Genomic DNA, 22,271 nt, shown 5'->3' on the forward strand with positions numbered 1-22,271 from the left:
TATTAATTCCTTCAGGGGAAAATACATTAATTGTTATTTCCTTCAAGGAAATCAATAACAACTAACCATAATGTATTAATGTGGTTATAGCAGAACCATTGTACTCTGCTCCCTTTTCCTTAGAATAATACTTTAATATGTTTCGACGTACGACAGGTACGTGTAGCAATGTCTGAATTTCATACAAAAATATAACATCTACATTCCTGGTATTTTATCTCTCCAGGAGACAGGTTGTGGTATTTCTTCATTCACTTCGGGGAATGAAACCTAATTGTTTAAATGTGCTTGAAATACGACGCTCATCAATAGCTCGTTATTTTGTTCAAACACAAGAAGACATTGCTTCAGAGTATTTCTCAGATATTTTGATAATTCTTTACGCGGGAGTAAAGTTTCGAGTTTCTTGCTTCGGGAGTAAAGTTTCAAGTTTTACCACTTCGGGAGTAAAGCATATAATATTCGAATATTTCTTCTCAATTATTCTACCTCTTACCAGAGATGGATCATGATATTTACACAATCAAATGCACGTTTATATTTATAGGCATTACTACATATTATCACATTCACTTCGGGGAATGGATCTATATTTATAGCTTATATCAAAAGTTCTCATTCTTCAAAAATGGAACACAATCATGCGAACGTGCGGGCCTTAAACATATCAAATTGTGATAGCTTAGAATGTCTTTTAAGATATTGTTACTTGAACAAATCCAGGCATATATATGATTTAGAGAATTGTTCTCTAACATATCTTTCAGAGTATACCTGACTTCAAAGCAATTATTACTTTAGGAGCTAATATGTAGCACCGTGATATATTAAATTTACAAAATTACTATAGAATAAATTTACATATTAATAGACAGTAACCAAAAATTGCATCAACCATAATTTTGATGCCTCGTCACGTATTGCTTTTCGGGAGCAATAATGATTTCTCTTTATTCAAGTTCGTCAAGTGCTAGCAAATTTGTTTAACTCATAGTTAGAATCAAAGGTGTATAACTTGAAGAATTCCAAAGATATAAATAAGGGGATCTAGGGCATGACTTTAGCTGGACACGTTCAAGCAGTATAACAAAGCATAGATTAACCACTCCTAAAAAGGGAATCCAGCCATATAGAGATCAAAATATCCATGTTTATAACGTCAGCATACCCATCCATATATAAGATTGTTTCATACGTGAATTAAATTTGGATTCCAAATATGGCATATAAGCTTTCGTGATAAACATGGAACAACATAAAAGATGTTTTGGCTATTAGACATGGCAACGTGAAAAATTCAACATTCGATGACTAAAGTGTATTTTATCTTGAAGAGTTTACAAAAGTATTCAGTGAATATATTGAAGAGTATTACTTACCTGGAACCCTCGCATAAAGCCACGGTATTATCAACACTTAAGGATGCTACTGGCAACATTTTACTATCTCAATTGGTTAGAACTTCGTGCTGATAACGTGTTATAAAATGAAGCTAAAAGAGTCACAATATCAAAGGATGAAAACCATAGAAATAGAGTGACAAAGAGAAGAGATTTTATTGTTCTTCCAAGATGTATTACAAGTACATTTCATATGAAAACTTATGCCTCTATTTATAGTGATACATATACATTTAATATATGAATTAATGGAGGAACCATTAAGATAGTAGAGGAGCCATTAAGATGGTGGAGGAAAATGGAGGAGCCATTAACATGGTGGAGGAAGCATTATATTTGTGATATGGACATCCATAATATATTTCATAACACACTCTCTATAGATGTCAAATTAACGTCTTAAACTCGCATCCAATTAAATATGATTACATAAAGTGAGATGAAAGGAATTTCTTTTCTCTTTTAAACTTATACATTTTCAGGCTCACTTTTTTTTTTTTTTTTTTTTGGGCAGATCTACAAGAAGCTTGACTAAAAGTTTAAAACTCTACTTATGACACAATGATAGTCCTAAATTTTAAGTGCATCACAATTTATTTCAAAGTTGAATAAGTTCTCTTCTATTTAAATTAGCACATTTAACAATGCCAACTTGGGAACAGAAAAACAGTATAACTTCTTGTCTCTCTTAATTTTAACCGATAGAACTTATTACAACAGAAAGAACAGAAATCTTGATTCTTTCACATACTCATACAAAACTTGTACAACAATCATGGTAAGGCATCAATTGTCAGTAAAATTTTCTGATGGAGGCCATAGGATTGCTTGCCTAAGGACCACTAATATAGTTTCTTCTACTTATCCTACAGTACAAGAATGTGGTGCTTTATGCCAAAACATGAACATGTTACTGATCTGTGGTACATCAGGAATTTCCTGCCATCTACTACTAGCGTTTTCTCGAGTATCTATCCGGTCTTAATAGGCTTCTTAGAATTTCTCGATTTTGTCTTCTCTTCTATGAAACTTGGTTAAAAGACTCCAAAGAAAGTGGCAACAGCAAATATTAGAAATAGGACTCCACCCAAGTAACCAACCTGTTGTAGAACCAAGATGAAGATGCTTAGAATTCAAAATACAATCGTTCTGAGCGGATATTTTGTTTAAAAGCTCTGGCTTACCAGTTTCTCCGAAATGTAATTGGCAAGAAACCCTCCTCCTAGTATTGCAAGAGATGTAGCAACCAGGTGTCCAGCAATGGCACCACTTGCCACGCCCCATGGAGACTGCAAAATAGAGATTTTGGAAATGAATTTTGTGGAAAGATACGAAAACATAATGTTAGCATTGAATTTCATAGAAACGGTACCTGAGCTGCACCAAGCGCTATTGTAGCAAGCATTGATCGATCACCCCATTCCTAGGAAGCAAAGGACGCATTTAGATTCCTAACTTGAATATTACAACAGGTCTCAATATTCTTTAGCAACAGGATATAGTTACATAAAATTTTCTAGACTTCAATGTTGTGAACGAACCCACAGGAACTACTTCTAGTCTTCCATGTCTCGCTCAAAGAACTTAAATGAAGATTATTAATATACCCAGCAGGTATACAATGATACAGATGGCTTGATTTTAGTAAATTAATGTTGCAGTATGGAAAGTTTGCACTCTATATTGGTTTCTTGGTATCTTGAATATCACCAGTTCTGCAATCAAGGGCGAATCCAGGATTTGAACTTTTGGGTTCAGGTTCGAAATTCACCACATCTCATTTGATTTACTAGGTTCGAAATCCATAATTTGTACTCATTTTGTGGATTTTTTTTAAACATATTTAGACTTTGAGCTATAGCTAGTGATTTTGGATAAACCCATAACTTCTACTCTCCTGATTTGAAAAATAAAGCAGAAAATAAACAATGTTGCAACCAGAAAAAGATACTTACAGCGAAAAATACAAGGCTAAAAGACTTCCACAAAATCTCCAGTGGATTTGTGAGCCGTTTCGATGCCTGAAATAGACATCTATAAAATCGTTAGAAAATGCAAGTGGTGCAAATATGGAGACAGGAAAGAGAAAGAAGTCATTCGCACAAATACAAGTTCTGACGTCAAAAGCATTTGGAAGCACAGAATACTCAAGAGAATAAAACAGCATTTAAGAGTGGCGTTCAGCAGATTGTTCACCTTTTCCTTCACAAGCTCCTCGGCTTCTGCAAATTCATCAAGTTCCTGACTACCCTTTTCACCAGTCTCAACATCGTTGCTTGGAAGATCCCATGCATCTTTAATTGATTTGAGCCCAAAAAAGAACAAGAGAGCAACAGCCGCATATTCTCCAATAGGCAAGGCTGTTATGAAAAACAATTAGGAATTTTAAATGAATATAAAGCAAATATCAAGAAGGAGAACTACACACAAACAAAAGATGGTACGTGGCAATTTAGGGTCTGCATCCCAAAACAGTGAAGGAGGCTGTTTCTAGCTGGTAAGGGAAGAAAATAAAGGAGCTCAAATCAGTTTGGATAACATACCAGCGTGCATCTTCTGGATGTTAGGAGGGAAACTTCAAATTCTTTGAGGGAAATGCAATCGAGTAAGAAATATAGGTTATTGCAAGCTCTGGATTTTTGTCTAACTTGAGTGGTTGTGGAGGGCAAAAGGGTTTGGTGTCAGTTTCCATGTGCATGAGAAGGTGCAATAGGAGAGACAAACTATAAAAATAACAGTATGACACTGTAGTCTATACATCAGAAGAGACATTATTATTATTAATTTTTTTTTTTTTGATAACCGTGGTGTCCGGACCAGCTTGCGCTCACCTCGACTAATTCCACGAGGCACCTGCTACCTCCCACCAGCAAAGGTATCAGGTAACTCTATCCACCAAGGCTTGGATAGATGGGAAGAAATTACCTAGTGGTTTTGCCTCCACGGGAATTGAACCTGAGACCTCATGGTTCTCAACCCACTTCATTGACCACTAGGCCACACCGGAAGAGACATTATCATGCAGTTAGAGTAGGAAGCACTATATGACCCGAACTTGCCAAGAGAATGTTAAGTCATAATATCCAATGCATCGGCATACTTGATCAGCTAGTCATGATGTACCCAAACAAGACTTACAGCTTATCAGTAAGCTTTCGACCAACTACTGAGCATATTTAGCATTTACTTTCCGAGAACACGAGTCCAATTAAGGATAAATATGCTTCAACAAAAGGAAATGCTAAGAAGGATGTGCCAATACATAAAGATCTCAAGGAGCCAATCAGAAGACCAATAATAAAAAAAAAATAACCGTCCCCAAGGTCTAACTTACTTGTTTGAAACTGAGCAGGTACTGAATGAAAGACCCGTCCTATTATGACAGAGAAGACTGTCATAAGTGAAAGAGCGCCCATCGATCCCAAAAGGACCTGATCAATTGATGCAATTGAAGTAAGATCAAGTATTGACTACAACAAAAGTGACTACAGAATTACATTTCCATATCACAGTATACAAGACATACTAACACCGAATAGCATTTATACAATATCAATATTCAATTTACAAACTTGTGTGCACGCTGACTATATTAAGCCACATTTTTATATTTCAACAAGTTTCTGTATTTCTATTTTTTAACTTACTTTCAATTTAGGCTAGATTATAACTCCTAAATACTTATAAGTTGAGGGAAAATAGATTGCATCCTTTTCAGTTTGATCAGTAGTTCTACAAACAGATCCTGCAACCACCAAATGGTTGTAGTCTAGGATCCTTATCGTCAAAATTTTGGCAGAATGGTACCTATAAAGAAAGAATGCTACAAGATACAAAAAAGAAAGTTTTAGGTATGGAACCTTCAAGTGGATTGCTTCCAAGATACACCTAAGTTCAGTCGCAATTATTCACATTTATTCTCTTAAAACTTTAATATCCTTAGGGTCAATACCCTTAGGGCCAATACTTGACGTCGTGTTAGCTCGTCCACTGTTATCTAAGCATGAAGAATAGTTGACCTTGAGTAAATGTACGGAATACTTGTTTAGAATTTCTCAGATCAATCTGGAGCTAATTTCATGTTTGCCTTTCCAGTAACCACTTTTTTATTTATTTATTTTTTACAGAATCAATTTTGATGATTGCGGTTCACCAGGTCTTACACAATAGACTACGGAAAATAAAGCATAAGGACCCACTCAAAATTAAACCATATGTTCGCCATACAACAAATTTCTTCTTTAATTCAGAAGTCAATGCAGGCAATTACAATTATAATAGATCAAATGATTTGGTTATTGGGAAAGCAAGAGTGATCATTTACTGAGTGCCGGAACAATCCTTCATAGAAGATTTTGATATATAAAAGAATGAATTAAGATGATTTCCTCAGGGAGCAGAATCCCCATCCCCCATGTCCCCCATTTTGCCCAAAAGAGAAAGGAAAAGAATGATTTAGTTATTGGGAAAGCAATTGATTATTTTTTTGATCAATAATGAGACTGCAATTGATAAGTCAATCAATTCTGAGATAATTTAATCAATCAATACTAAACATTTGAGATTTACTCTGAGGCTGAAATGTCATGTTGTTCTAAAGACAACTTAAATGTTGTCCCAAGAGTTTTCCCTCATTATCAGGGCAAAGATGAATGGACAAGGTCATTAGCATCTTAGAAGAATAACTATCATGTTTATTGGACGTACACTGTGAATAGGGTTATCTACTTGAATTTAAGATACAGGGGATTTATACTGATATTGACTTACAAACCTACATGAACGCATCATACTTAAAGATCTTCTCTAAGTCTCCTTCTTGGTTTATGCCATTGGAAGTTACTCTAGCTCCGTCATTCCTGGCACATCTTAAAATGACTAATTCCGGGGGAAGGAGTCTCTTTTTTCCCCGAGCATGTTCCAAAATGATGGAAGAAGATGCTTGTTAGAAATTCAATAGACCTCTACCATTCCTTGAACGTATAAAATGTTCCTTCATATTATTAGTTTAATAATGCCTTCAAAAGAATATGAAACAGAAATAGAAAGAACAATAATGTCTAAGCTTCTCCAGTACTGTGGTATTCTCCTACTTCATCCTTGGTAAAGTTGGGGGCAGTTAGCGACAGAATACCAAAGCATATCCCATAAATAAAATTGCCCATAGAATGGAAACAATACCATTGTGGAGTCAGCATTGGGAAAAGAAGAAAATATAAGCACTTTAGCACGTTGAACTTGGACGTGCCAAGACCCTATTTAGTGAGGCAGTCCCAAAGCAAGAAAGTTGCAATTCCATAAATGAAAAACAGATAATAAAGGTTAAGTAAAGGACAAGGAAGGCAAAAGTTCATACCAGTATTCTCTTATATTGCATGGCCAAGAGAGCAGCAATGAAAAATGTCTGTTGAATTGCATATGAAAGAGAGAACTAGTTAGATTTTTTGAATACAACAAGTCAAAACTAGGACAGGACAAAAGCAGAGCCCAGACTAAATAACCCAATCAATTAGCAGAGAATACATTCATATCAGTGGACTCATGTACAGGCCTGCAGGGTCAGAAGGTTCATTCTGAAAGCATCAAAATTTTCAATAGAAGACACAAATGAAAGAAACTTTTCTTTATTGATGCATAGAGGCTTAGCCATGATTATGTGTTACACAATTTCTTTTGCTCGCTATGTGATAAATTGTCATAGCCAGGTCTAAGATCACTCATACTATCCCTATTGGAAAAATATATGAAAAGGGAAAAATCCAACAGCAATGAAAGGGAAAGAAAAAGTCAGAAGTTCAGGAAAAGGTAATAAATATAGCATATTCTGCCTATCTCTCCATTTACCTTGTCTCCAATCTCAGACACAAATATCAACGAGAATGCAGCAGTGAACCCTGACTTTGAAAAAGCTGCAACGAGTGATGAAGGTCCACCTTTCGTGAAGGTAATCAGTGAAAATATTAAAGCACATCCACATAGCACAAGTGCTATAGAGAGAGGATAAGGAATTTGACTTGGAAGTGCCTCACTGCCATTCATTAAAGGTCAGCATACATAAGTTTCAGATATTGTGAAAGTTCCCATTTAGTTAATTGCTGTCAAAATGAAACCTATTTCCTCATTTTAAGAATTGCATGAGGATAGAAAAAACTCAAAAGACATTATGTTCAACAAATAAAAGACTAGGATTCTATAACTTAATACATGATGTAACATCACATAAACATTGCTAAAGCTAGAATCAGACTCATTTCACTTCTTAGCTGGCCCCCCTTTTAAAACTTCTCATTGAATTCCACCTCTCTATGGGATCAGCTTCCCCCCTCTTCAATCTTTTGGTGTGGAAGATCTCCAATGCACCCCCAACCCCTGCTGCTTTTTGAAAAGATAAATATGATTGCAGTGTGGACCTTTTCTTTTCATTCTTTGAAGTGAAAGAATCGTAATCGCAAATGTAATTGTAATTCCACTGAGGGTTGTAGTCATTATAGATGCTCCTTTTTCATTCATGTTTTTTTTTTCCCCATAGTTTTATTATGTAACCAAAAGAACTCCCTAAACATAGGCCACTTGCCGAAAAATAGAGGTATTTTTGGACGTTGATAGATGATAAACTTTTGATCAACCGGCATTAAGGTGATATACTTGTCATATCGAGCAATTTGAATGTGCAATTTTATGTTGTTTGACTAATCAGAGAAGACTGGTACTGTGCTTTTTTTCCTTGACACCAAATTGCTAGCATTCCAAGACAAGTTCATTCACATCATATTAGTTCATCCCCCGTAAACTTTCACAAGCCATTAAACTTTATCATCCAATCATCTTTTTATATATATATATATATATATAATCTTGGTGTCCAGGCCAGCTTGCACGTACCTCGACTAATTCCAATCATCTTTGAAATGTGTGGTTTAACGGGATCAAATACTTAAACATGGCACTTTTGGTAAATCCAGCCACTGGCAGGATAATATGTGCCCCACAAACCAAATACACTCTTACTCTTAGCACCCTTTACAAAAGATTTACCTGTTTATCATCCTCTACCCATATACTTGTTGCCTAACAACATGCTCCTAACACAGAAAAGAAATTTAAAGCATCTAACAAACCTTTCACGATTTATTTGTGGATGGAAATTCTCGTTATTTAATTGCCAAGTTATAAAGCTTACATCTTCGATGAACCATCAGTAGATGGCTGATTAACTGAATCATTTTGGCTTTCATTTCCTTGACTTTCTTCGAAACTTCCAGATCCAACACCAACATTAGATGCATATGGAATAATTCTGCTATGCCTTTGGCGCAACTTAGGCAGCCCTGTACATCTTACTAGAAGTAACAGAAGCATGAGTCAGTAACGAAATAGAGCAAGAAGATGTAGCAATCGGGAAGGGAAAAAGAAAAGAATCTAATTCTACTAGGAATATTAAAATGTGATGATCACAGTCTCAGAAATTATCTTGGTGGGATCAAGAAAGTTTATCTGATAGAAACGAGGCATCTCACATCTAATATTAAGCGAATTCATTTACTAGCTTAAGGCGTCTTTCATTCTATAATTGGAATCACTTAAAAGGGTTGAAGTAATATAGAGTTCAAAGGCCCTCATCTATGTAGCATTTAGTAGCAATTGGCAGGTGTCATAATGTCAAAATCATCTTGAGCCATAAATCTATCTGATACACTAATGCTCCCCCTCTTTCCTGAATTAGTTCACCTAGCCACCATTAGTCAATCTACATTGTCTTTGACCATGATTTGTTCATAACATTTTTCTAACTGAATACATGATAAAGCAACAAATCCAACTGAATAGCAGTCAAACTAAATTGAACAAACAAGCACGAAACTGGACTAATTAAAAATTGGCCACCTTCCCCAAACCAAAAGAGGAACACCAGAACATAGAGGTGGATCCTGGATTTAAAGTTGGTGGATCCTGGATTTAAAGTTTGTGGATTCCTATAGTGATCTCAAGTTAGATATTTTTTAGATAACGTAATATATGTGCAGGTTTGGGTAAAAGCTAATGGTTCGCGTGAACCCGTAATTGACCCTCTAGATCCGTCCCTGCCAGAGAAGGCCTAAAGCTTCTAGTTTTTATGCAGATTCATTGAGTGTTTTTGTTTACTCCCTGCGTCCCATAATAAGTGTCACCTTAGCCAAAAAAAGGTTGTCCCATAATAAGTGTCACCTTAGGAAATCAAGACATAAATTGGCTAGTTTTTTCCAACTCTATCCTTAGACAAAAACTGACAAGTTAAAGTAACATCTAAATGATGACTGGAAAAGCCACATAGTAACTTGGTATTGTTGGATTCCCAATGTCAAAAGGATTACTCATTGTGCATGCTCTAATAAGAGGAAAAAGTAGTTTATTTGTATTATATAGGGATAATTTAATAAACTTCACATTGCATTATTAGTTTCTTAATATTTGTGTTTTTGGCTAAGGTGACACTTATTATGGGACGGAGCGAATGTTTGCTAACAGTGTTTGTCCATGCCAGCTTGCGCACACCCTGGACTATTCCACCGGATACCTACTACCACCCACTAGCACAACTATTGAGTAACTCTGCCTACCAAAACTTATGCAGATGGAAGAAAATCACCTAGCATTTTATCGTCTCTACTAGGATTTGAACCCCGTCTCCCATAATTTTCATCCACGCATTAACCACTAGGCAACACCCTTGGTTGCTCATTGAATTTTTTTTCCTTTCTTTTTTCCATGTATGACTGTTGTAACCTCACCTCTATGCCACACACACTGAAGCTAAACCACTATGCATAGCCAAAATGGCAACATCCAACTCCTCAATCAGCATACTGTTTCATTTATAACTAAGCCAAATCTCTCATAACTTTAGATGGGGCATCTCTAAATTCACTTAACTACTAGCATACACACAAATCAATTAATCAAATCAAATTCTTGGACTCAAAATTGAAAAGGGTGTTCAGAAACTTACATAAAGATGAATATGCAGATGAACTAGGCAAAATTGTCCTTATGGGTATTGATGGTTTGCTAGGCAAAGAATCCACCACATTCAAAAATGAAATCTTTCTTTTCCCATAACTTGATGCTATAGAATTAGATGTTTGAAGAGCTAAGCCCTGCATTTTTCTTAACTCTACTAACACAAAAAAAATATTTTTTTTAACTATAAATTCATCTGTAAATTGAGATTTTCTTGTACACTTCACAAAATTAGTTATTGTAACCAAAATTTTGCAAACAAAGAACTATAGAACTGATTAGGAATTTCCTGTGTAGTCTTGGGATTTTGTGGATGCCACGTGCCATTATGGATCTTTTGAGATAAACTGATCATGTTCCTAACGACGTCGTTTTGAGGATGTGGACTTGGGCTGGATTAACTTTTCTTCACCTTGGGCTGGATTGTTAGCCCAATTTTGAGTGGGTCATTGGCACTTTTGTCCTTATTTTGTGCAGGTCTTTATTTTTTGGCCTTCATAACAAACAATTTTTTTGCGGCCATAAGTTTGTATTTTCGCATCATAATATTTCACAAGCTATGACCTGCATCCTTCGAGAACTCATGCCCGAATAAGTTCGATTACTAAAGGACAAAAAGTAAAGACCAGCCCATTTGAAGAGAAATTCGCGCAATTTCTTCATTTTGAGTTCGGTTCGGTTTCTTGCCACCTTTGAGTTTTTTTTTTTTGTGCTTACGTTATTCCCAGTTATGTGGAGGTATTTAAAGTAGAAATAGCATTCATCGGCCACTTTACAATTATATTTTGGAGAATAGTTGTTGTAATGGAGCTTCAAATTATAAAGGTGAAACTCCAAGACAATCGGTGTTATTTTTCAATTTCAGGGGCTAAAAAAGTGGTTATTTGTGCATTTTCTGTGTTTGACTGAGCGCGGAGTTTAAGAAAAAACGAAGTGCTTTTAGAACTTGTAGTTTTAAATTTGGATGCGATTTTTTTGGTTAAAAGAGCATGTCATTAAGGGTATTTAAAGTTATTGTTGTCAAATATATAGGAATAAGTCATTTTGTTTTAAACGAACTAATAAGAAAATAGTGTGAGGTAAAATGAAATAGTGAGAGTTTAAAATAACCTTAAAAACCAAAAAAAAAGTAGAACACTACATTGTGTTTCCTGGGATTAATATTTTTAATTTTAGTTTAAAGCTCCAATGGACATTTGATCAAGAATGTTCATGTTATTAATCAATGAAGTTGACCAAGTGACAATATTAAATCTCCAGACCATTCAATTTCCAAAAGCATGGTACATGCTAAATACGTTTGATATATCAGATAGAATAGGTGAGAAGGACAAGAATCATACACAAAGGATTGCATTATTTATCAAGAATATTGCTTCAAAGAGTATCTTCAATTTTTTTTTCCTATTCTGGAGTTGGACACCTTCAAATGCACCGGTTTGTAGGTGTCACACCACAATAATTGAATGTATAAGACATATTTTTGAACTTTTATAAAATTACGTTGAAGGAAGTTCTCTGAGAATATCTACAATCTTTTGAAAACAAACTTAGTGAAAATAGGAGATGGTGAAAGTAAAGTGTCCATAGATTAACAAGTTAGGACTAGGTAAAGTCATTATTAGCTTACACTTACAATAGAATAATATACACAATGGCTTTTGGGTGTCTCAAACCTAAAGGTAATTAGGTCGTCGAATGTCTTCGAAAATCACATTTGAGCTCGAATTTCTGAATGGGTTCTTAAATTGGTATTCAGATCTTAACATTTTCGTACACTATCAAATTTATATGTATATAAGTATAAACTAGTATCATGTTAGTATTTTTTTCTTCTTCTTTCGTTTACTTGACAGTAGCAGACTTGACTGTGTCACGTTTCAAATTTACCCTTCTCGATAGCTAGTCTGTCAATTTTTTTTTAAGAAGCTCAGGTTGATATTGAAAATAATATTTTATCCAAGGAAACCTAAAGAAGGTCCAATCCATTTTAACCAAAAACCTAAAGAAAAAAAAATTATTTACTATGTAGGTATATAGTCATTATCATGTTAGCATTTTTGTTGCTAAAAACCTAAAGAAGTTACTAAGGAAACCTATATGAGAATTTATTCATTTGTTGGTTAAACTATCATGTCCTGGAACTAATATTAAGTTGCTTTACCCTTCTGGTCCGTATCGATAAACAGGAGAAAATTCTATACTTTGATTGTAGAAGAACTAAAGTGACTATGAAGATTGTTGGAACTCCTACATTCTTTTTATTAAAGCCATGGACCTTCTCTTTCTTTTTTCTAATTTTCTTCCATCACATTGGGTATAGGGGTGAATATACCTTGCCTTAAGCGTCGTTATGGGACATCGCTTCGTTGATATATACACAATGAGCAGAATGAAAAAATTGGATATAACTATAAAGAATGACATAGTTTGTTATTAACTTATTATGTTGATTTATTTATTTGTTCACTAGCTACTTCAAATGTTTGCACCACCTATGAAAATTTTTGCGTAGGTAATTATTTAGGGATCGGGAAGGGTAAGAGGAAGGGGATGATGGAAATTGAACTCACATGGGCACACTTCTTGCGTGATAGGCTCCCACTGATATCGCTAGAGTATAAGTCTTGGCGATAAAAACTATGGAAATGTTATTGACTCATAAGCCCATAGGGTGAGATGAAGTCTCAGCTTACATTGAAAGCCTACTTCAATGGAATCAAAAACTTATCAATGTTAAAAAGTCATTGAGGATAAAAAGTTCCCAGGTCATTTAATTCCCTCCAGATAAATATGTTGATTGTTGAATATGAACATTTCTATACTCTACCATCCCATGACCTATCAATTCCAGAATTTCATTGACAATTTATATGGAGAACCAGATTCTAAGATGACATGGTATACATTCCCCTTCGCAACATTTCAAACCAACACTAATGGGTGCAGCCTTTTCAAATTAAATGCGTTAGTTCGATTACCCAAAAAAGTTAAGACATGGTAGTTAATTCACTGCGCTCAATAAGTACCACAAACAGATTTGTATTTTCTTACCAAAGTCGACATAAGTGGTGCAGCCCAATGTCGAAGACGGGTTCGGCCGAACCCACAAGCTTTTATTCAAATTTTATATTTGTCTTAAGAAATTTACGTAATATGTATAAATTAGTAATTTAAAACCCAGTAACTTAAAGGTTTGAATTCGGAACCCACAAACCTCAATTTCTAGCTCCGCCTCGAACATTGTCCTTGCTATAAACTACAGACAGCTCTTGTGAGTAGAGGCGGATCCAGGATTTTAAGGTTTTGGGTGCCACACTATTTAGACTTCGACTTGATCTATTTTGAGCTTCTGTTTGGATTGTTCGTTTTTTGGTTCGGGTTATTCGATTTTTCGGTTCGAGTTATTCAATTTTTGGGTATACATAGACGAATTGATTACCACACTTTTTTGTGATTTGACTTGATTTTTTCTTAACTTCGGTTCGGATTATTCGTCTTTTCGATTTATATGGACAAGTCTACTAAACGAAATAATTTAATAATTATGAGAATTTTGAACAAAGCGTAAACTTCAATAGTATTACGTTCTATATCAAAAATATAGTATTCATTTATAATTGTCCTTGACGAATTTTCATATTCTGGAGCTATCTTCTGACTCAAGAATAGATAATTAAAACTAGAATTAGAATTCATTGATGCATTTTTACATAATCAAAACAAAAACTTAGTAAACACTTTGAACCATAAAACAAAATCAAGAATTAATTAAATTTACAAAGTCAATAGTAGCTCATTGGAAAAAAAAAATTGTCAGCAGCAAACAAATAAAAAGAAAGAAATGAATAAACAAGGAAAAGAAAGAAAAGAGGAGAGTAAAATATCCTGTAAATTTTAAATGTAGACAGAGTAGATTTTGAAAAATGTAGTATGAGAGGATCGATCCCATGTGCTGGATGCAGAAAACTCAGACTTTGCTAGTGCCACCGGACAACTATTTGCTAATCAAAGTGCCAATTTTTGTATTTAGTCACTTTCCTATATTCACACACATACGGAATTTCGATACAGGTGGGCGGGTGGCGTGGCACTCCCTCCACCCTTAGTAGATCCGCTCCTGCAGTTGTAGGTATGACGACAGGTTCGAGCGTCTGTCGTTTGTGCATGATTTAAAATTGAAATTCTTCATCTATAATGTACTTTTAGGTGACAATTTCATTTTTTACATTCCAAACTTAGGTTCCGTTTGGACATGATTTGAGATCATGTTGATTTGAAATTGAAGTTTTGTTTCTCAAGTTGTACTATTTTTTTTTTTCATAAACATGAAAACACCACAAGTTGTGAACTATCAAAACTTCCCCAATTCTAATACAATCTTATCAAATGAGCAAACAATAGTTCATAACAAAATTAATACGCCATTTGAAGTCAATTCTAACAAATACATCTATTTATCGAACTTTAGTTCAATAAGAAGAAAAATTGAACATGAATTATAGTGTAACTACCCTTTAATGTAATCTTCCCACATGGTACTAACAATCTCTTCACACCGCATTTTGGATTAGACGACCGAGAAGACAAACGTATGCATTGCTTACTTTGAGTCAAGTTTTCCATTAAAAAAAAAATCATGATTTGGTGTCACGCCCCGAACCTGGGCCTGAAAGTAACACGGCACCCGGTGCTTGACTACATGTGACCGACCGAACCAGCCATCAGATCAATCAATACATGTGGTATCATAACATACCGAATGCGAAAAATAAACTAACACATGCGATATATGCGAAAGTACGGAATGATACATAATCAAAGTGCGGAAACACTAATATAAGTACGAAGCATAATCGTAGCCAATATATCTTAACATGAAAAGCACACGCGACTACGTCTAAGCATCGTTACTCTAGTCTATGAAGCCTCTAATGAAGTACCAAAAACCGATTTGTCGTCTATAAATGCGCATCAAAGTAATAATAATGCCCCGAAAGAACTGGGGCTCACCACCTAGTTAGTACGATAATCCTAGCACTCTGGATCGTCAACCTATGAACCATCACCTGCATCGTGAGATGCAGGCCCTGGGCGAAAAGGACGTCAGTACATTTGAATTGCACTGGTATGTAAAGCAATTGAATGAAAGAATTGTAAGTAGGGTGCTCGGGGAAAAGGCAGTCTAAATCAATAAACATGTAATAAGTCTTTAAACCAGAATCGAAATCAACATAAGTACTCGCATTACGAATGAGAAACCACTTGTTTATCTGAGTAAATAATCGGCCTCAGGCCCAATATATATGTGCACAAGTTGCGGCCTCTGGCCCAAGTATACGTATACATAACTGTGGCCTCAGGCCTAAAGATGCATAAACTGCGGCCTCAGGCCCAAATATAGGTGTTCAACATTCAGGGATTTAAAATCAGGAACTGAAAATCATACTGCAATACATGATGCTGAACTATTGAATCATACTGAGTTACATGATACTAGAATACTGAATCATACTGAGTTACATGATACTGGAATACTGAATCATACTGAGTTACATGATGTTGAACTACTGAATAGAACTAGACTGAGACATGTATTCATGAATTGATTATGAGAACTGATGCTTTAACTGTTTATAACATATTGAGTATTTTAGACTGAGACTCATAGGCATGAAACACAAGTCCATATTGATTACGTACTGAGCTCACAACATTCAGAATGAAAGTCATGAATGAATTACGAAACTAGAGAATAGAAGTTCTGCAACTATTCAAGAAACTAAGCTTAACTATATTTCTGAGGCAATTCGTAACGTTGTAAAAAGAAACATAGCGTAGGGAGAATCATTAACATTCCCACAAGTAGAGAGTTAGTCTCACATATCTTAACTTCCTGCTTTTAAATGTAGTACAATGTTCGTCAACCCTTTCAACCTTAATCTATAACAATACAAGTCAAAGGGATTCAATATTAGCAAGTATACTCATGCTTTGGTCATCTACGCATTTTATCAAACACTTGGTGGGCATAAAGCTTCACAACCTTCATTAATGGTGTTTCTTCATCCAATTACCCAACCTCTTGCTTCTAGGTGATTCTACAACCTCAAATAGACATAATTAACATCATTCTTCATCACCCATATGATTGCAACAACCCTAAGTCAACAATCCAAACCATACAATAGTTCATAGGCTTCTTACTAACTAACCCATTAACTTATCTCTCAAGAACTTAGAGTCCATAATCACTAATTCAAAGCTATAATCAATTGGAAAAAATACTTGGGGTTTGAGGAAGAACTCACCTTAGAAGGTTTGGGGAAGTTCTAGAGTCTTTCCTCCTCAAAAAATCGGCCAAAAACGAAGTGGAATGAATTATTTTCGAAAATTTCACCATATGTACTTTTATAGCCGAGACGACCTGCGACACAACCTGCGAGACACAGGTGTGACCTGCTGGACGTAGTCCGATCGTAGATGGTGATAGCAAGATGTGGTTTTTGGTGCTCAACTTGTGAAATGCTGGTTGCGCCGCAGACAGAACCTGTGAAACGCAGTTAGCGCCACATCCTATCGCTGGTTAGTAAAACGGTCATAATTTTTTATTCACATGTCCGTTTGAGCTCCATAATATACCGTTGGAAAGATATTTCACAGATCTACAACTTAAATGTTTTACGTTTTCTCAAATACTCAACAGATTGTCACTAAATTGGGATGGAACGTAGACCTTCCATAAACTTAGCCGATTCTATCGAATCTTGAGCACCTTACTATTAGACATCTTGCGACGGTCATATCTCCTTGCTCCGATCTCCGATTGGCCTGATCCTTATATGCTTGGAAAGATATTTCTACGTACTACAACTATCATCTAGAGACATTTTCCAAATTCCTAACTAATCAAGGGGTTATGGATGCCCGAAGTAGGCCTGTCAACTATTTTTGCAAAACGATCAAACCTTATAAAATTTCCGTTAAAACTCTAACGATACGAGTCTAGCCTTGGTTCTAGGATATGGGGTGTAACATTTGGAATCCCAAATCCTAATTTTTGGAGAATTTGGGATTTGAAATCATGATATGAAGTACGTTGAAGTTGAGTTTTAGTGCAAACTTCATAAACAAACGCTGATTTGAAATCAAAATATGAAATCATGATTCCAAATCACACGGCCTTACTTAAATTGCGTCGAAACATGTGTTTATATGTCGATTTTTTTAACTATTTTTTTTCCAACTGAAAGCTTCATCTATTAATTCATTATGGACATTATATGTCCAAAGCAACGTACAATATCATGGACAATCCAAAAGGGGAATATTGCTTCCCAGGAAAATTCGTGCAACAAAGAAATTGAAAGCTTAGCTAAGTTATGAGCAACAACATTAAACCTTCTAGGAATATATACAAACACAACATGATCTAGACTTGAGGACATGTTCCAAATATCTTCACAAACAACATCCACATCCCTCGTAACCTTCATAGTTTTCTTTAAGATATCTACTACACCTTTCGCATCAGAAAAGAGAGAAAGTTTTCTCCATCCATTTTGTACCGCTTTTTCCAATGCTTTTCTTATATATTTGGCTGGTTTATATTAGTACTTGACTGGTGTTAAATATTTTTGAGAGTACCAAATGGAGAAAACGTCATATAAATCAAGAGTGAAATAAAACTATTTGTTTTATGAGTGATACAAGATAAATGAATATAGAAATACGTGATGAACGAAAATTGAACTTTAAAAATAAAAAATCTAATTAATTAGAACCACTTATACTCGTTGTCAACAAAGCAAAAGAGGAATGTAGACTTTGTTGTTCTTGTAGCTTCAGCTTTACCGGGGAGAAAAAGTTGTTTACAGTCAAATAACTGTAGAGGCTTATATGATTGCTAATCAACTTAGAAGAAGGGACAACAATGTACATTCAAAAATTATATCTGTCACCAACCAAGCTCATGACACGTATTGTTACTCAACAGACATCTCTAATTTATCCTTTAAACTATGTCATTATCAAACGCAAAAATACATGTATCATGTGAACTTGTATTATGCCTTGTAAAATGCTTCACTTTCTTCTCCCATTCCGATAAGAATTTGCCTAAAATATTATATGCACCCTACTTTAGAAGCTCGCCAGCCTAGGAACCTGTCTACCATTCTTTGTGACTTGTCCTCGTCGGCCCACCCTCCTCCTTGATGAGTGTTATAGCAAACTAAAAGTTAAAATATCTAATAAATTCAAAAATTCTATTGACTTTTGTGAACAAGAAAAAAGTATTACTCCTAAGATCTTTCCTTGACTAACCAATAATTGAGTGGAGGGTCACTAAGTACAAGTGATTTTCTTCTAGTACTCGAATTTAAATTTAAATATTGTATATAATGAATACAGTAATGCAACGCACACATGCAAAATGGGAGAGTAGTTGCAGGCTTCAAACTAATCACGGAGGTTCAAAAACGTGGTGGGGCCCTGGTGAACATGCAAGTGGACCCCTACAAAGAACATTTTTGAAAATTAATTATTAAGGGACAAAATAGAAGGATTCAAATTGTAAAGTACTAGAAATGAAAAATGAAATATTAAGAGGAATGTATAGGAAAATCACAACTTTGGCAAGAAATTCTTCACTTCTTTTAGGATTAAGGGTCAAAAACATACCTTAAGTATCACCAATTTTTTTTTAGTTTTCTACCGGAATTATTAGGTGTTAGAATTTCTAACCTAAACTATTACTAATTACTTGAGGTGTTTTTTGCAAATTAGTTGGTGATAGTTTAAGTAGAAAAAGTGAACAACTAATAGTTGAAGTGTGTTTTGCAAATTAGTTGGTGATAGTTTAGGTAGAAAACTCTCACACCTAATAATTCAATTCGAAACTAAAAAAAAAAAAGTGATACTCTAGATGTGTCTTTGACCGTTATCTTTTTCTTTTACAGAATTCATAGACACAATAAGTGCGATGAAATTTAGCTCAAAATAGCAGGTTTTATAGTTTACAGGATAACATACATCTTATACAATAAGAAGTTACTCGAACCCCGATATTTATACTAATCCAAAACTATCTTTATAGTTAGTTAATCAATACATGTTTTTAAGTTAATTTATGACTTAATCACAATATTAGTATCATTTGGTGTAAATCATAAGTACGGATAATTTTTTTTATCCATCTTATAAAGTGCTAGTTAGGTTCTTATCTCATTATCAGTAGTTGAAGTCTTGAGTTTCTCATATTTTCCCACTATTATGAAGTTGTTTGATTGATTGCATTGGCAAACTGATTCTTACATAAAATAATAATAGTAACAAATATAGAAATTAATTTTACAAAAAAAAAAAAAAAATATATATATATATATATATATATACTTATAATAGTGTCTAGTTGGTAACTAAAAACTGCATATAAATTGCAATATTTTAGTTGACAATATGAAGCTATACAAGCATAACTTATGTAATAATTTTATTTATTACGTTATACGGCATGGAATACAACAACAACTACAACATACCCAGTGTAATCTCACAAAGTGGGGTTTGAGGAGCGTCAGAATGTCTTGCAAAACCTTACCTCTACCCGCGGCCGAGAGGCATTTTAGATAGGCACTCGCCTACATTTCGCATTAATACGATATAAGAATATTTGAAGTGATTTAACAATATGTAGAGTATTTGAAGACAAAATACGTTTTTAAAGTAAATAATAATCTCTATATATTATTATCTATCGCATTAACAGCACATAACTAATTTCACATTATAAACCTTAATAGTTAGTAGTACATAAACAAAAAACCCTCTTCGTGTTGCATTCCGACCGGGTAATATTACAATTTTATTGCGCCGAAAAGTCTAAAAGTTTCTTCAATTCCCTTCTCCAATTTAAAACTCTGTAACTTCAATTTCAATTTATTATTCAATTTCAATTTATTACTCTCCGTCCATTTATGTGACACCATTTAATTTGACACGATTTAAAAAAAAAAAAAGAGAAGACTTTTGAAAGTTGTGGTCCAAATTAATCTTAAATATTTGTGTGGTTATAATAGCATGTTTGGCCAAGCTTATTTTTCCCCCAAAAGTACTTATTTTTTCAATAAGTGCTTATTTTAAAAAAGGAGTGTTTGGTCACGTTTTATAAAAATAAGCGCTTTTGGGGAAGAAAGAAAAACAGCTTTTTTCGAAGTTAAAAAAATAATTTTTTCCCAAAAATACTTTTTTGAAAAGACTTTTTTGAAAAATACATTTAGGAAGACTTTTAAAAAAGCTTAGCCACCAAACACTAATCACTCAAAAGATTTTTTAAATTAATTGGCCAAACATAAACTGCTTTTAACCAAAAGTATCTGTTTTTAGAAGCTTGGCCAAATAGGCTAAATCATCTCACAAATTTAAATTATTTCTAAATATAAAAAGATAATTTTTTTTTTTGGATAAATTAAAAAAGAAATTGTGCATACATTAATTGGGATTGAGGAAGTATAACTCAAACCTTTGACTCACCCATTTCAAACTTTTTCCCAAAAAAAAAAAAAAAAAAAAAGGAAAAAGGAAATTAAAATACTTGTTTTTTTTTCTTTCAATTAAAATTCCCATATCATGACAATTTGAGGGATCACAAAAATTCACAAGATTATCGCCGCCACGTGCGGTGTCGGGGAGTCAAAGTTTTTTCTAAAATGTAAGCCAAAACAAAAAATACGTGTCAGTTTATTATTGGCTAAATGACGTGTGATTTGGAGCCTATGGGAACAAAGACACATCGGTGCAATCGCCCGGCCCGTTACGTAAGCGGCCCGCATTCTACGAAAAGACATAAATACCCTTGTAATTGGATTTATTAGCAATCGTATCCTAACCATGTGAAGATTATAACAAGTAACAAGACAGGCATTGTTCATGTTCATGCAAACGTTCAGTGTACTTTGATACTTTCATTTGTCATGTAGCGTAGTGTAGTCATTTGGATTATTGACATTGCTTCTTATATCAATTAAAAAATAACTTAAATTATTGAGTGATTAATTAACTAAATGATTTCTTTATTGGGAAATGAATTCGAATGGATGCAATTTTGTTTCATTTTCCTTAAGCTGAAACTAGGCATTGATCTCCTTTCCACATTCTAAACACCTTCTCAAATTTGTATTTTTTTAAAAAAAAAAAAAAAAATCAATGTACAGAAATTAAATCGCATTGGGATTGTTACATCAATACATATATTATATTCATGCCAAGAAAAATTACATTTCTCTTTGAGTGCTAATGAATAATAAATTAAATATATGAGAATGGTCACAACTTGCTAAAAAGATTTCATTCCTTAAACGTATTATTCTCGATATATTTACATGAATCCATTTCCTGTCCACAAGTCATGTATATAATATTCAAATTTTGAATTTCAAAAGATCATAATGAACACAAAATTTCCAATATGCAGTTTTTGATGGTAGCTATGCTTATAAATGACAAAATTCCTATCTAAATGAGTCAAAATTCAAAATCAAAAAGTTGTGCCCATAGAATTTCAAATTTGGAATCATATATAAAAAATAAAAATAAAAATAAAAAAGAAGAAAAATTAGCATTTTCTACTTCAGATTTTTCGCAATGCTCATCCAATTGTCTATTCACATTTAAGATATAAAGGAAAAGAGGTTTTGTTTTTTTTGAATCGCGACAAAATTAGTATTTTGACCTTTATTTAGCATAAATTTTGCAACAAATCTCAATAAATGAAATTCAATCATAATAATTCTTGCTACATCAACATTGAGAATACAAAACTAGGAATAACTTCATACCTAAGGAGACATATTTGCTTCTTAACTTTTAATTTAA

General features: G+C 34.1%; 1 protein-coding gene across 1 annotated transcript; it reads right to left on the reverse strand.

Annotated features, from left to right (window-relative positions):
* Positions 1-2,072: 2,072 nt before the first annotated feature.
* Positions 2,073-10,675, reverse strand: LOC132044641 (protein PAM71-homolog, chloroplastic). The gene is made up of 10 exons (XM_059435176.1): positions 10,387-10,675; positions 8,581-8,740; positions 7,245-7,428; positions 6,757-6,804; positions 4,735-4,831; positions 3,597-3,760; positions 3,356-3,421; positions 2,773-2,823; positions 2,585-2,689; positions 2,073-2,500 (listed from the first exon to the last, which is right to left on the reverse strand). Exons 1-10 carry the CDS (start codon positions 10,538-10,540, stop codon positions 2,435-2,437), a joined length of 1,095 nt encoding a protein of 364 aa, XP_059291159.1. The 5' UTR covers positions 10,541-10,675; the 3' UTR covers positions 2,073-2,434.
* Positions 10,676-22,271: the final 11,596 nt, after the last annotated feature.

The sequence above is a fragment of the Lycium ferocissimum genome, chromosome 1 (assembly GCF_029784015.1).
Source record: "Lycium ferocissimum isolate CSIRO_LF1 chromosome 1, AGI_CSIRO_Lferr_CH_V1, whole genome shotgun sequence".
Taxonomy (NCBI): Eukaryota; Viridiplantae; Streptophyta; class Magnoliopsida; order Solanales; family Solanaceae; genus Lycium; species Lycium ferocissimum.

Coding starts and splice junctions, on each gene's coding strand:
- LOC132044641 (XM_059435176.1), bottom strand. CDS start 10,540: ATGCAGGGCTTAGCTCTTCAAACATCTAATTCTATAGCATCAAGTTAT. Junction 6,805..7,244: donor TGTCTGAGATTGGAGACAAG/GTAAATGGAGAG, acceptor GCAATTCAACAG/ACATTTTTCATTGCTGCTCT. Junction 3,761..4,734: donor ACCTGCTCAGTTTCAAACAA/GTAAGTTAGACC, acceptor TTTTCATAACAG/CCTTGCCTATTGGAGAATAT.